Below are 15594 nucleotides of genomic sequence, written 5' to 3' on the forward strand. Positions count from 1 at the left end.
AAAGTCTTTAATAATTCTGTTTCTTACATATTTTGACAATGATGAGGGGGATCTTTTTTTTTCTTGTTGAACAGCGGGAATATACTTGATCTTTTTTTTTCTTGTTGAACAGCGGGAATATACTTGATGTCAACATGTAATAAGCTTAAAGGCCTACTGAAATGCGATTTTCTTATTTAAACGGGGATAGCAAGTCCATTCTATGTGTCATTCTTGATTATTTCGCGATATTGCCATATTTTTGCTGAAGGGATTTATTTAGTAGAGAACATCGACGATAAAGTTCGCAACTTTTGGTCGCTAATAAAAAGCCTTGCCTGTACCGGGAGTAGCAGACGATGTGCGCGTGACGTCACGGGTTGTGGAGCTCCTCACATCTGAACATTGTTTACAATGATAGCCACCAGCAGCGAGAGCGATTCTGACCGAGAAAGCAACGATTTCCCCATTAATTTGAGCGAGGATGAAAGATTTGTGGATGAGGAAAGTTAGAGTGAAGGACTAGAAAAAAAAAATAAAATAAAATAAATTTAAAAAAGACGGCAATTGGAGCGTATCAGATGTTATTAGACACATTTACTAGGATAATTCTGGAAAATCCCTTATCGGCTTATTGTGTTACTAGTGTTTTAGTGAGATTATATGGTACCTGAAAATCGGAGGGGTGTGGCGACCGCCAGTGTCTCTGAGGGAAGCCACTTTTCTCGACGAGGCAAAGCGAAGGGAGCCGTTTGGGCCGGGCTGAGCTTTTTTTCCCCCTCCTCCACGGTGGAAGCATCCTACGTTTGGGGGGCGGCCGGTCGGAGGAGACAAGAGAGTCCGGAGCTGCCTCTTTGACAGGTGCACAAGGAACGACGCAAGCTATCCGCTCATGTCTACGGTAAGAGCCGACTTATCGCCACAATTTTCTCACCGAAACCTGCCGTCTAACATGTGGTAGGGAACCATGTTCGCTTGACCGTTCTGTTCCATAGTAAAGCTTCACCGTCATCTTTCGGGAATGCAAACAAGGAAACACAAGCTGTGTTTGTGTTGCTAAAGGCAGCCGCAATACACCACTTCCCACCTACATCTTTCTTCTTTGACGTCTCCATTATTAATTGAACAAATTGCAAAAGACTCATTAACACGGATGTCCAGAATACCGTGTAATTATGCGATTAAAGCAGACGACTTATAATTGGGATCGGGGCTGGAACAACATGTCCACTATAATCCGTGACGTCACGCGCCATCATACTTGTCATTATACCGCAACGTTTTCAACAGGATACTTCGCTCGAAATTCTAAATTGCAATTTAGTAAACTAAAAAGGCCGTATTGGCATGTGTTGCAATGTTAATATTTCATCATTGATATATAAACTATCAGACTGCGTGGTCGGTAGTAGTGGGTTTCAGTAGGCCTTTAAGGACAGTGTGGCTATATTTCCTGTATTTGGTCATTCTATGCTAAAAACTCATTATTTTACTTACTTTCAGTCCTGTTACTCAAAATGAGTCATCTACAGCTCAAAATGAAATAAAGCTTCTGGAGATGGGCCAATACACATTTTGACTAGTTTTCCCTGTGTTTTATTAGGTTTAGAATGGAAACAAGAACAAGTAACATCACATCTTTGGTGGAATTCCTCTTGTCCACTTTGGTTCATTTGGTCTTAGAATGGTTTTGCCTTTGCCAATTCCACTTGGCTGTAAAGGCTACGTAGGTGGAATAAAGAGTGTTGTCAGCAAACGCCAGTAGAGGAACAAACCACTGGATCACGTGGCCTGGATGACATCATTCTACACGTTTAATTGCACTTCCACTGAGCAGAGTTTGGGTCTGTGCGTGTTTTTTGGCTGCGGTGTTAACATAAGTGTTCTGCTTGAACCCATGAGGTCATTACTGGTAACAGGCTAGAAATTTAGTAGCCATCAGAAGAGTAAGTTGAGGCTCATAAAACAGGAGCGAGAACCCAGGTGAGTAATAGGTCTAGCAGACTCACTGCGATGGCATAACGGGTGATTCCATCCTTCTCACTCTCCTCTATGGCTGGTTGGAGATCGGGACTGTCGTGTGATTCTCCGTCCGTTATTACGATCATCACTTTCTTGGCGCCACGTCGACCTCCTTGTTTGAACGCTTCGGAGCTGAAACAGAAGCATGGTCTTGAGAATCAGCGTCTTTGTTTTTAGTTAGTTTAGTTTTTGTCAGAGGTACACATTCCGGGAAAAAAATTGCCTTGTTATGCAAAACACAAACGCCAACTGCAGAGGATTCTGGTTCTTAGGAGGATGCAGAAAGCAAAGTAGCTACGCTGCTCATATATACACAGAATGGTGGTAAGTACCGTGCTATGTTGATACCAAGAGCCGTGTTGGTCTCCTCGCCGCCTCGCTGGTCGATACTGCGAGCTCTTTTCACCACTTCCTCAACAGATTTGAAATCATTGAGTTTGAACTCGTGCACAACCTTTTCGCCGTACTGAACAACTCCAACCTGACCCAGGGAGACACAATGACCGACCACAATCAGTACAGCTCCAGCAAAATGTTCTGAAAGTAAAAATGTCGATAAACGACAAAGCACAATTCTTACCCACCTGTATTTGACCCGGTCCGATGTAGAACTTCTGAAGAATGTTAATAAGAAATGCCTGCACTTCATACCAAGGGTAGATGGAGTTTGAGCCATCCAGAACGATCACAATGTCCATATAGGTCTCACATCCTAAGAAAACAGATTTCAATTATCCAGATGCCCGTTAGATATTTTATTAGTGAAGGTGGGCGTGACACTAACTCTGAAAGGCAGGTGCAATTGTTCTGGAGAACTTGAAGCTGGCGTTGACTCTGGAGCATATTCCAGTGCTGTAGTAAGAGCTTCCGCATTCGTAGGACCATAGTGGCCCACAGGCCTGCAACATCAAAGACAATTATTTAAGTTTCAGTCCGTTTTTTAATCAAGAGCAGAGTCTTTCATGTTAAGAGCATGACAGAATTTATGTTGAATGTTTAATCCTTCCACCTATTTTATTACTTTCAATCATTGACATCCGCATATTTGTAGATACTATGAAAGTTAAAAATATGCTGTTAAACAACAGATTCCAAACCGAATAGTTTGATCTTGGAAATGTCCAGATAATGAGATCTGTTTGCACTTGTATTTTATTATAATGTGGGCCTGATCAACTAAAGGTTTGCATGGATTAAAACATGTCCAAACTTGATAGCGGTACTACGTTTCTACTAGGGTCTCATCCGCGGAGTCCGCGGATAAACCGTGGGTCGGGCGGTTGACATGACGAAAAAATAGATTTTAATTAGATACGGGCGGGTGGCGGTTGAACCATGCGGAAATATTTGATATGCATGGTTCTGGGATAGACAATAAAAGACGCTTTTATTCTCCTGAATGATTGCTGGTAGTCACCCAGATAGTAAGTCTTAGGGCGTGCTATGAAGCCATTGGCTTTGCCGCCTACTACAACATGTACGATCTGCTAGTCAGTCCAGCATCATGTTGTGTGTGGCTTCCGCTGCAATACGCACACGACTGCAAGGCATACTGGGTGACACAGAGTACAATAATGGTTGTGATACAAACAATTTTAACACTCTTAGTAATATGCGCCACGCTGTGAAGCCACACCAATTAAGAACGACAAACACATTTCGGGAGAACATCCTCACAGTAACACAAAATAAATGCAACACAGCAAATACCCATAATCCTTTGTATTCATGACACATCCTGACTATTTTATACATCCCGCTAGCAACAAACCCCGCCACCCCCCCCGTGCGTCGGTAAGGTAGGCGGGGTTGGGGGAGCGGGGGTGTAAAATATATTCAGGGGTGTCACGGATACAAAAGATTATGGGTATTTGTTGTGTTGCGTTTATGTTGTGTTACTGTGAGGATGTTCTCCCGAAATGTGTTTGTCAATCTTGTATTGTGTGGCTTCACAGCGTGGCGCATATTAGTAAGTGTTAAAGTTGTTTATATCACAACCATCAGTGTACTCTGTATCACCCAGTATGCCTTTCATTCTTGAACGTGTAATTGAACACAACATGTTGCTGAACCAACAATCGGTTCGTACATGTTGTTGAACGTGTCTAAGTCAATGGCTTCACTGCACCCCCATATTCTTGTAATCAGGATGAACGCTATTGGATAGTCGCGGGAACATTAGCGTCTCCAAATGCCATCATTACTCTGTGAAACAGGTTTAAATAGTTCTGTGAGTGGTAAAGGCGGACAGCCTCTGACGTATTTTAGCGGGCGGTTGGCGGGCGGGTACGGTCCTGACAAAATGTTGGTTCGGGTGGACGGCGACTTTGGTGATGCGGATGCGGATGATATAATTGCCTATCTGCGCATCTCTAGTTTCTACATAGCAGAGTCATGGATAGAGAGAGTATGGCCAACTTGGTTTCAGAGTTGGTGCCACAAATCACTTGAGGGACATTTAACCAATCAGAGACAGTCTGATGGGACAATTTCCTAAATTATTTGTCAAAAGCCCTTCAAGTGACTAAAGGGCGCCATGTTTGGTACAAACTCTGAAACCAAGCCGGCCATAGGCTCTCTATACTGTAAGTAGATTGTGTCACTGAAATTAACTGGAATAGAGAGCAGACTCAATCTAGTGTGTCTGTCTTTGTGTATGTGCAGAATATATGACTTTAAGAAAACAATTATGGAATCACCAGACTTGGGGGAAAAAAACAGACAAAAGACAGGACACAAAACTATAGTCATTCCAAATGGCAACATTCTGGCTTTAAGAAACAATAACATTCATTAAAAATATAAACTGTGGTATTCATTAACAGTTTATTTTTTAGATCAAGTGGAAAATTATGGAATCACTCAATTCTGAGAAGAAACAAAACAAAACAATAAATGTTCATTTCCAAAGCTAACACCTAAAAGTTTTCACACCTTTGAGAGCTGTTGCGCCAGGTAGATTGGCAGGAATCATTGACTCCAACACAGGATATGTCCGTTGAAACAAAGTATCAAACTTTTTCAAAAAAGTAAATCATCACACAAAGTTGTAAAAGATGTTGATTGTTCACAGTCAGCTGTGTCTGAAATCTGAACCAAGTACAAACGCCATGGAAAGGTTGTAAAAAGCAAGCGTACTGGTAGACCAAATAAAACATCAAAGGGTCTAGACAGAATATTTAAAGCAATATGTCTTAAAAACAGAAAATGCCACAAAAAAAAGAACAAATAGGCAGAAACTGGAGTCACTGTCTGTGACTTAACTGTAAGAAACAGTAAGACAAAGAAAATGGGATCTAAATACAAAATAAACTAAATGAAAGCCGTCATTCACACCTAGACAGGCAAAAGACAAGGTTACAATTGGCTAAGGAAAAGCAATCATAGACTATGGATGACTGGATGAAAGTAATATTCAGTGATGATGCTAGAAATTTTTGTTTAGTGTCGTTCCAATGATAGTTATGAAGACAACCGCCTGAAGAAAACATGCAGATTTTCACAGTCATTGATGATATGAAGCTGCATGTCAGGAAAATGTCATGTCAAGTTTATATTGACAATTTGGACACATTTCTTATTCCATCCATCAAAGTAATATTTGTGGACGATGACATCATTTTTTAAGATGATTATGTATCTTGCCATAGAGCAAAAACTGTAGAAATGTTTGTTGAAGAAAACGATACATAAGGTCAATGTCATGGCCAGCAAAAAGTCTGAATCTCTATCCAGTTAAAAATCTGTGGTGAATGTTGAAGACAATGGTCCATGACAAGACTACAACCTGCACAGTTGATCTAACAGCAGCAATCAGAGAAACTTTAAGTGAGATTGATTTGATGAAGAAAATACTTTGTCAATACTGTTTGTTTCTTTTTCATATTTTCACAAGTTTTTCCTCAGAATTGAGTTATTCCCATTTTATTATTATTTTTTTTACTTTGCTTGATCGAAAAATTACATTCTTGGTTTCTTTAAGTGTTTCTTTAAGCCAAAAAGTTGCCTTTTGCAATTACTATAGTTTTGTGTCATGTCTGTTATCGACAAAATCTAACAACTGAATGAACATCCTCCAAGGTTTTGGATCCCATTTTTTTTTCCTCCAGGGGTTCAATGTTGATTGTCAAAATGCCCAAAATGCTATGAGGAGATGCAAATATTTCAATATCTCAAAATATCATCTTTGACTTCAGGAAAAACACTCTACATCAACGGCGAGGAGGCGGAGAGAGTCAGCTCCTTCAAGTTCCTCGGCACCCTCATATCTGCTGACCTGTCCTGGACCTAAAATACAACTGGGGTCATCCGGAAGGCCCAGCGGAGACTCCACTTCCTGAGGGTGCTGAGGAAGAACAGACTGGAGAGGCAGCTGATTATGACCTTCTATCGCTTGGCTGTCGAGAGCCTGCTTATGTACTGCATAACAGTGTGGTACGCCAGCTGCACTGAAGCAGACAAACAGGCGATTCAGAGGGTCTTAAGAGTCTGCGCAAAAAATCATCGACCGCCCCCTCCCCTCCCTGATGGATTTACATAACTCCTGTTGCTTCAAGAAAGCAAAAACCATCACCAAAGACAGCACACACCCTGGCTACCATCTGTTCCACCTGCTATCATCGGGCAGGCGCTACAGGTGCATCAAAGCCAGAACAAACAGGCTCAGAGACAGCTTTTTTCCCCCAGAGCTGTCACCATGTTGAACTCTAACTTATAATGTACAATATCCTGTCCTAATACCCTACAATGCATTAATACTACCCTTCGAGTGCAATACGTCCGACACTGATTATTATTTATTACTTCGGTACTCTTGTGTTGTTCTGTATATTGTACAGTATTTTGTATTTCTATAGTGTTTTGTATATTGTACAGGATTGCTTATTATTTTTAGTGGATAGTAGTCTGTTTATTTAAATTGATAGTTTTTCCTTTATTACCTTCTTGTGTTATTTATTTTACTCCATATTTGTTCCCACAACCGCATTTTAAGTTGGAGTCTTTAATCTCGTTATATGCAAATATAATGACAATAAAGTCAATTCTATTCTATTCTATATAGTCATTTAGCACTCGCAATGGGACTCGTCAAGAATGAAACTGTTTTGCATCTACACGAATGGCTGTGCGAAAAAAGGCGACAGCACTGCAAAGACAATTTTGAGAGAGAACATTCCATCTGTGCACGTGTAAACATTTACGGACCGTCAAAAGTAAAAATAAAAATATTAGACGTATCGTCTGCTAAGCAAGTAGTAATGTTGTAGCTGCTGAAGGATTTAAGGGGCTCATTAAAACAAATTCAATTGCTTCGTTTCAGTGTCTGCTAACATTTTTTTTTAAATGGCTTTGGTCTTTTCATATGCATGAAAAAACTTCCTTTGAATGTGCATTTTTTTTTTCATTTCCATTTTCCATCACACTTTGATACTGCAGTGTCTCCCAGAGTACACCTTCAGTTTCAATATAGCCCAGAAAAGGTGGTAAATAATACATTTGTGTGCTGCATGTCAAAAACATCACTAAATGCTACATGTTGGACCATAAGATGCTACAAATGTGGAGGTAAATGAGTGTTTCTATGGTGACCACTAGTATAGAGGCAAAAATGGCGGTCTGCACCACTTTAGCAATTTTTATCTTTTACCCACTAATGTGAAGTGAAGTGAATTATATTTATATAGCGCTTTTCTCTAGTGACTCAAAGCGCTTTACATAGTGAAACCCAATATCTAAGTTACATTTAAACCAGTGTGGGTGGCACTGGGAGCAGGTGGGTAAAGTGTCTTGCCCAAGGACACAACGGCAGTGACTAGGATGGCGGAAGCGGGAATCAAACCTGCAACCCTCAAGTTGCTGGCACGGCCACTCTACCAATCGAGCTATACCGCCCCGGTAATCCATCCATCTATCCATCCATACATCTTCCTCCGCTTATCCGAGGTCGGGTCGTGGGGGCAGCAGCCTAAGCAGGGAAGCCCAGACTTCCCTCTCCCCAGCCACTCCGTCCAGCTCCTCCCGGGGGATCCCGAGGCGTTCCCAGGCAAGCCGGGAGATATAATCTTCCCAACGTGTCCTGGATCTTTCCCGCGGCCTCTTACCGGTTGGACGTGACCGAAACACCTCCCTAGGGAGGCGTTCGGGTGGCATCCTGACCAGATGCCCGAACCACCTCATCTGGCTCCTCTCGAGCCACTATTGCCCACTAATAGCACTAATAGCACACACAATTTTATAGTTCGCAAATTCCATTTAGCATGTCTTTAGGCCCTGTGAATAAAAACATTACCTGTACATTATTTTGATAAAAATCGGGAATGTAGTAAATGGGTTATCACCACCCTGCGGTTAAGAAGAAACTAGTCAGCTTTAGCCCTTAAGCCTGCATGACAGGTCGAGCGATTTAGAAAAGAAATGGCAATTAATAAAACATTTAACCGGAGGGACTGATTATTTTATAATGTTTTATCTATTTTTTTTTTTTTTTAAACAAAACAAACTGAAGTCAACAGCCTCCAGAAACTGATTAAAAGATTCATCCATCCATCCATCCATTTTCTACCGCTTATTCCCTTTCGGGGTCGCGGGGGGCGGTGGCGCCTATCTCAGCTACAATCGGGCGGAAGGCAGGGTACACCCTGGACAAGTCGCCACCTCATCGCAGGGCCAACACAGATAGACAGACAACATTCACACTCACATTCACACACTAGGGCCAATTTAGTGTTGCCAATCAACCTATCCCCAGGTGCATGTCTTTGGAAGTGGGAGGAAGCCGGAGTACCCGGAGGGAACACACGTATTCACGGGGAGAACATGCAAACTCCACACAGAAAGATCTTGAGCCTAGATTTGAACCCAGGACTGCAGGAACTTCGTATTGTGAGGCAGACGCACTAACCTCTGTCCCACCGTGAAGCCCTTAAAAGATTCAATGCAACAATAAAAAAAAAAACACATATCGTTCTAACTGCAATGATCTCTCGCCACATAAAACACATTTAGGGCCTAATTAGGCACCTTGAATAACAACATCAGCTGTCTTGGTTGGTCATCCTTTGTCAACATACTTGTCATTTGTTTTGTTTTTTGATAATATGTCATAAGCGTTTGTTTTTGATGAGTCGGGCCAAAATATTTTTATGATTTGTATATTTCTTGCGTAAATGTTCAACTTTTGCAGACACACCCCACTATAACAAAGCTAATAATTTAAAATTGGCAACTTACTTTTTTCTCTTTCCACCCAACTCTTCATACTAGTGAGGGTATCGATTGTTCAGTGATGCCAGTTATCCCTCAATTGTGGGTGTCAGATGTCAAAAGGCCTTTAAAGGCCTACTGAAACCCACTACTACCGACCACACAGTCTGATAGTTTATATATCAATGATGAAATATTAACATTGCAACACATGCCAATACGGCCGGTTTAGTTTACTAAATTACAAATTTAAATTTCCTGCAGAGTTTCTTGTTGAAAACGTCGCGGAATGATGACGCGTGTTTGTGACGTCTCGGGTTGGAGGGGACATATTAGCCCTGCACCACTTACGGCTAACAGTCGTCTCTTTTCATAGCATAATTACACATTGGACATCTGTGTTGCTGAATAATTTGCAATTTGTTCAATTAATAATGGAAACTATAAAGAAGAATGCTGTTGATGGAAAGCGGTGGATTGCAGCTGCCTTTAGCACTGAAACACAGCCGGTGTTTGTTTGTTGTGAAGCTTTAACACAGAGCAGTCATGCAAACATGTTTCTCTACGTCAACAAGCAAGTTTTTGGATGGGAAAATTGTGAGTCGGCTCTTACCGGAGACTTCCGTGGATTATGAAACCTCATCCTGCAGCTCAAAGAGGCAGCTGTGATCTTGGCTCCTCGGCTTCTCTGAGAGACACTGGCGTTCACTGCAGCCATCCGACTTTCAGGTATAACTTTACAATCTCACAATCAATGTTTATTTATATAGCCCTAAATCACAAATGCCTCAAAGGACTGTACAAACCACTACGAGTACGACATCCTCGGAAAACCCACATAAGGGCAAGGAAAACTCACACCCAATGGGCAGGGAGAATTCACACCCAGTGGGACGCCAGTGAGAATGATGACTATGAGAAACCTTAGACCCACCCCCCCACCCTCTAGGGGACCGAAAGCAATGGATGTCGAGCGGGTCTAACATGATACTGTGAAAGTTCAATCCATTGTGGCTCCAACACAGCCGCGAGAGTTCAGTTCAAAGCGGATCCAAGACAGCAGCGAGAGTCCCGTCTACTGGAAACCATCCCAAACGGAGACGGATCAGCATCGTAGAGATGTCCCCAACCGATACACAGGCGAGCGGTCCATCCTGGGTCCCGACGAGCGGTCCATCCTGGGTCCCGACTCTGGACAGCCAGTACTTCATCTATGGTCATCGGACCGGACCCCCTCCACAAAGGAGAGGGGGACAGAGGAGAAAAAGAAAAGAAGCGGCAGATCAACTGGTCTAAAAAGGAGGTCTATTTAAAGGCTAGAGTATACAAATGAGTTTTAAGGTGAGACTTAAATGCTTCTACTGAGGTAGCATCTCGAACTGTTACCGGGAGGACATTCCAGAGTACTGGAGCCCAAACGGAAAACGCTCTATAGCCCACAGACTTTTTTGGGGCTTTAGGAATCACTAATTAGCCGGAGTCTTTTGAACGCAGATTTCTTGCCAGGACATATGGTACAATACAATCGGCAAGATAGGATGTAGCTAGACCGTGTAGTATTTTATACATAAGTAGTAAAACCTTAAAGTCACATCTTAAGTGCACAGGAAGCCGGTGCAGGTGAGCCAGTATAGGCGTAATATGATCAAACTTTCTTGTTCTTGTCAAAAGAAAACACTATTAAAACAATAAGCAGATAAGGGATCTTCCAGAATTATCCTAGTAAATGTGTCTAATTACATCTGAAACGCTCACACTGCCGCCGCCTGGAGCCGTCGCCTTTTCTTTTCTTTTTTTTTTTTTAAGTGCCTCACTTTAACTTTCCTCATCCACAAATCTTTCATCCTCGCTCTTATTAATAGGGAACTCGTCGCTTTCTCGGTCCGAATATTTCTTGCTGCTGGAGGCTCTGATCGTAAACGATGTTCAGATGTGAGGAGCCCTACAACCCGTGATGTCACGCGCACATCGTCTGCTACTTCCGGTAAAGGCAAGGGTTTTTTTTATTAGCGACCAAAAGTTGCGACCTTTATCGTGGATGTTCTCTTCTAAATCCTTTCAGCAAAAATATGGCAATATCGCAAAATGATCAAGTATGACACATAGAATGGACCTGCTATCCTCGTTTAAATAAGAACATCTCATATCAGTAGGCCTTTAAGGTGTGACAGATGAAAATATAATGTTTTGTGGAATGCTTGCATCATGAAATAAACTTTTTAAAGATTTTTTTTAGAGGGAGGCTAAAAAAAAAAAAAATTTGAATGTCGTTAATAATTTATAAATACATGATTACAATGTCTAAATCAGGGGTGCCCACACTTTTTCTGCAGGCGAGCTACTTTTCAATTGACCAACTGGAGGGATCTACCTCATTTATATATATCATTTATATTTATTTATTTATGAAAGAGACATTTTTGAAAACAAGTTAAATGTGTTTAATGATAATACAAGCATGTGTAACACATATAGATGTCTTTCTTTCACAAAGACAAGAATATAAGTTGGTGTATTACCTGATTCTGATGACTTGCATTGATTGGAATCAGACAGTAATGATGATAACGCCCACATTTTCAAATGGAGGAGAAAAAAAGTTGTCCTTTCTGTACAATACCACATGAAAGTGGTTGGTTTTTGGCATCTAATTCATCCAGCTTCCATACACTTTACAAGAAAAACATTGGCGGCAAATTCCGTAGCTTGCTTGATTGACATTCACGGCACCCGAGGGTCTTGTGAGATGACGCTGGCTGCTGCCAGTTCATAATTATGAAAAAATGACAGAGAGGAAGGCGAGAAACACTTTTTATTTCAACAGACTTTCGCGCCGTCCCTTCCGTCAAAACTCTAAATGCCGACTGCACATTTCCTATCTTCACAATAAAAGCCCTGCTTCATGCTGCCTGCGCTAACAAAATAAGAGTCTCGGAAAGCTGGCGTGCACAAGTGATGTGCACGCCAGCTTTCTGAGGGATCGCTTGTGCACGCCAGTTTTCCAAGACTCCGTATTTAGTTAGCGCAGGCAGCATGAAGCAGGGCTTTTATTGTGAAGATAGGAAATGTGCAGTCGGCCTTTAGAGTTTTGACGAAAGGTACGGTGCGAGAGTCTGTTGATATAAAAAGTGTTTCTCGCCTTCCTCTCGGTCATATTTTCATAATAATGATCTTGCAGCAGCCAGCGTCATCTCACAAGACCCTCCGGTACCGTGAATCTCATTTAAGTGACGTCTTGGTGAAGATTGATGATCACTAATTTTTAGGTCTATTTTTTTTAAAGCCCGGCTAGAGATCGACTGACACACCCCCCGCGGTCGACTGGTAGCTCGCGATCGACGTAATGGGCACCCCTGGTATAAATAGTACAGCACTTGATGTAACATACATGTGCAATGTGCAAAATGGCATTGCTGTCTGGCCTCCAAAGCATGAGCTTCAAAAGTGAAGTTTGTTATTATCTGGCATCATAAAACATGATCTTTGGTTGTTACTGCAATTGCAACAGGCAAGAAGTAGACAACTATTCTTTGGACCATCTTTCTTTACCTTTAATTAGTGGTGAGCACCTATACAAAGGTTGAGAACCACTGCCCTATTTTACCCATAAAGCCGCCTAATTAACCATCCCAAAACTGCCAACAATTGCTTGGATATACATGAATTAAAAGAAATATGTGCGGTGTTCAAGCCCGCGTCTGTTCTCAATGGGTACTTGGCTCTATTTAGCCTTCCTCAAAAAAAAAAAAGAACCAACGCTTGCATTGGTTTCAGCTGTATGAACCGTTCAATTTGCAAAAACGATAAACGTTGCTTGAGAGTTCCCTTTGAGTGGTAATCAAGAAGGGCAGAAGAGTGCAAGATTTGACAAAAGATGAGGAGAAAAGAAGTAAGCATGCACTCCAGTTCAAGTGAGCAGTTGAGTCGAAGAACGCACACGTTTCGTTAAAAGGTTTGTTTTGTTTAACAATTTGTACTTCCCATTGCATTATTACCTGGAATATTATAGGGTACGGCGTGGCGCGGTTGGAATAGTGGCCGTGCCAGCAAACTGAGGGTTCTTGGTTCAATCCCCACCTACTACCAACTTCGTCACATCCGTTGTGTCCTTGAGCAAGACACTTTACTCTTGCTCTTGATGCATACTTGCCAACCTTGAGACCTCCAATTTCGGGAGGTGGGGGGTGGTGCGGAGGCGTGGTTGGGGGCGTGGTTAAGAGGGGAGTATATTTACATCTACAATTCACCAACTCGAGTATTTCATATATATATATGTAATGAAATACTTGACTTTCAGTGAATTCTAGCTATATATATTTATTTTATTATATATATAATAAAATGAAATAGTTGAATTTCAGACGGCACCAATCAAATACACAGTAATAAAAACACAGTTGTTCTACTAACTGTACTGTGCTTGCTGGTTACAAAAAAAAAAAACACTTACCCTTCACTGTTTGAGTAACATTTGTTCTGACATTTGCGTACCTGCAAGAGTCACTTGCCGTCAGGTGCTCAACACCACGTAAATCGTTGGCCAATCAAAAAGACACCCCATAACGCTATAGCAAACATTCACCAGGAGATGGCGACAGACAACATACAATCACTCTATTACAGACGGCTTCGCCATGGCTGCTTTGTCTCCTTGTGTGCGCGGTTTTTTATTAAAATCCATAGATATTGTAACGTGATTGGGCAGACGGCGTGGCGCAGTGGGAGAGTGGCCGTGCGCAACCCGGGGGGCCCTGGTTCAAATCCCACCTAGTACCAACCTCGTCACGTCCGTTGTGTCCTGAGCAAGACACTTCACCCTTGCTCCTGATGGGTGCTGGTTGGCGCCTTGCATGGCAGCTCCCTCCATCAGTGTGTGAATGTGTGTGTGAATGGGTAAATGTGGAAGTAGTGTCAAAGCGCTTTGAGTACCTTGAAGGTAGAAAAGCGCTATACAAGTACAACCCATTTATCATTTATCAAGCTGTTTATGTAGTAGGAAAACGGACGTGAAAACAGGCTGTCCCCACTCAGGTCCGCATGGAGCTGGAAGGGCCGTGGCCTCCAGCTCCGCTGAATTTTGGGAGATTTTCGGGAGAAAATTTCTTTCAGGAGGTTTTTGGAGGGAGCCGCTGAATTTCGGGAGTCTCCCGGAAAATCCAGGAGGGTTGGCAAGTATGTCTTGATGGGTTGTTGTCCCGCCATCAGTGTGTGAATGGGTGAATGTGAAAATAGTGTCAAAGCGCTTTGAGTACCATATCTTGATATTATTTGTATTTTATCTTTTAATAACCAGAAAGTCAGGAAAGTCCTGACAACGTATTGACTTAATGAAGGTACTTCTATGTCTCCGCTCTTGTTTATTTACACAAACTTGTCAGAGTACATATAACAACAGGACACAAACCAAATATGGTGATGATTGAGTAATTTTTAGTTTGTTAAAAGGATACGGAGTCATGGCTGTCAACTCTCGGGTGCTATATTGTCGTGATTTTTTTACATGGACAAGTCCTCGTAAGACACAAAGTTGAATCTTGAAATGCAACCAGACTCAAGCAAAAACCAGGTAAATTAATCCGGGTGAGTCTTGAAACCAAGTTCTTTGTCCCAGCCACAGACAAAAAAGTTGTGGGTCTCCATGCTTTTCCAAGTTGTCATCTGTTTTGTCGTGTAAAATGACATCTGGAGCGCAAGATAGTTTGTTATGGCTGGGAACCCCTCAGACGGATAACCCTGATATCACACACCAAATCTTTTTCTGATAAAGTATAGGGATCTTTGCCATTGCATAGTTAGATTTTTTGCTCGTATCTGCTTTTTGCAGGAAGATTTAGACCCCTTGCCTACTCAGAGTTTGCGCGCTGCTTGCTGCCCAACAGCCATTTGGCTTATTAACCAACACAGTTTTTCACTGCCAGGAATACGTCACATGACAGTATACAAGCAATACTCCATTTACATTTCGTGACCTGGATAGTAACCAAGTATTAGGGATATCGTTATTATAAGCGCAAACGCAGACAAACTACTTTTTTTAGCGGCGTTGTGATTACAGAGCGCTAATTAGCTTGTGCTGCTACATGGACGTCATCAGCTGGTGAGCTGCTTTCTCGCCTCGAAAGTTTAGTTTGGATCGTAAATGTTTCCCACCTTGACAGTAGAAGCATGGTGACATAATTTAGACCCGTGAATGGCGATAAAACACAAAAAGACGATTGTTCTTCGCAAGGATTATGACTAATTCTTCATCTAAACAGAAATGTATAAACATCCCATCAGTCGGCTCACATTGACAGCAGACATTGTACAGTGAGTGATCGTTTGTTGGCTCCCATGAAGTCTGCAGTGAGCAGTAATCAGTGACGTTGTTGAAGGCTTGTGAAATGAATG

The 15594-nt window shown here is 41.9% G+C and overlaps 1 protein-coding gene across 3 annotated transcripts in view; it reads right to left on the reverse strand.

Moving 5' to 3' along the window:
* The window catches only part of itga11a (integrin, alpha 11a), a 310434-nt gene that overhangs the window by 129189 nt on the left and 165651 nt on the right, over positions 1 to 15594 (reverse strand). For all 3 annotated transcript variants that reach the window (XM_061887056.1, XM_061887057.1, XM_061887055.1), the window contains 4 exons: positions 2786 to 2900; positions 2586 to 2713; positions 2334 to 2482; positions 1989 to 2133 (listed from right to left, as the gene is read on the reverse strand). In XM_061887056.1, the coding sequence (XP_061743040.1) occupies positions 1989 to 2133; positions 2334 to 2482; positions 2586 to 2713; positions 2786 to 2900 (537 nt within the window). The remainder of the gene's footprint in view (positions 1 to 1988; positions 2134 to 2333; positions 2483 to 2585; positions 2714 to 2785; positions 2901 to 15594) is intronic.

The sequence above is a fragment of the Nerophis ophidion genome, linkage group LG25 (assembly GCF_033978795.1).
Source record: "Nerophis ophidion isolate RoL-2023_Sa linkage group LG25, RoL_Noph_v1.0, whole genome shotgun sequence".
NCBI classification, from domain to species: Eukaryota; Metazoa; Chordata; class Actinopteri; order Syngnathiformes; family Syngnathidae; genus Nerophis; species Nerophis ophidion.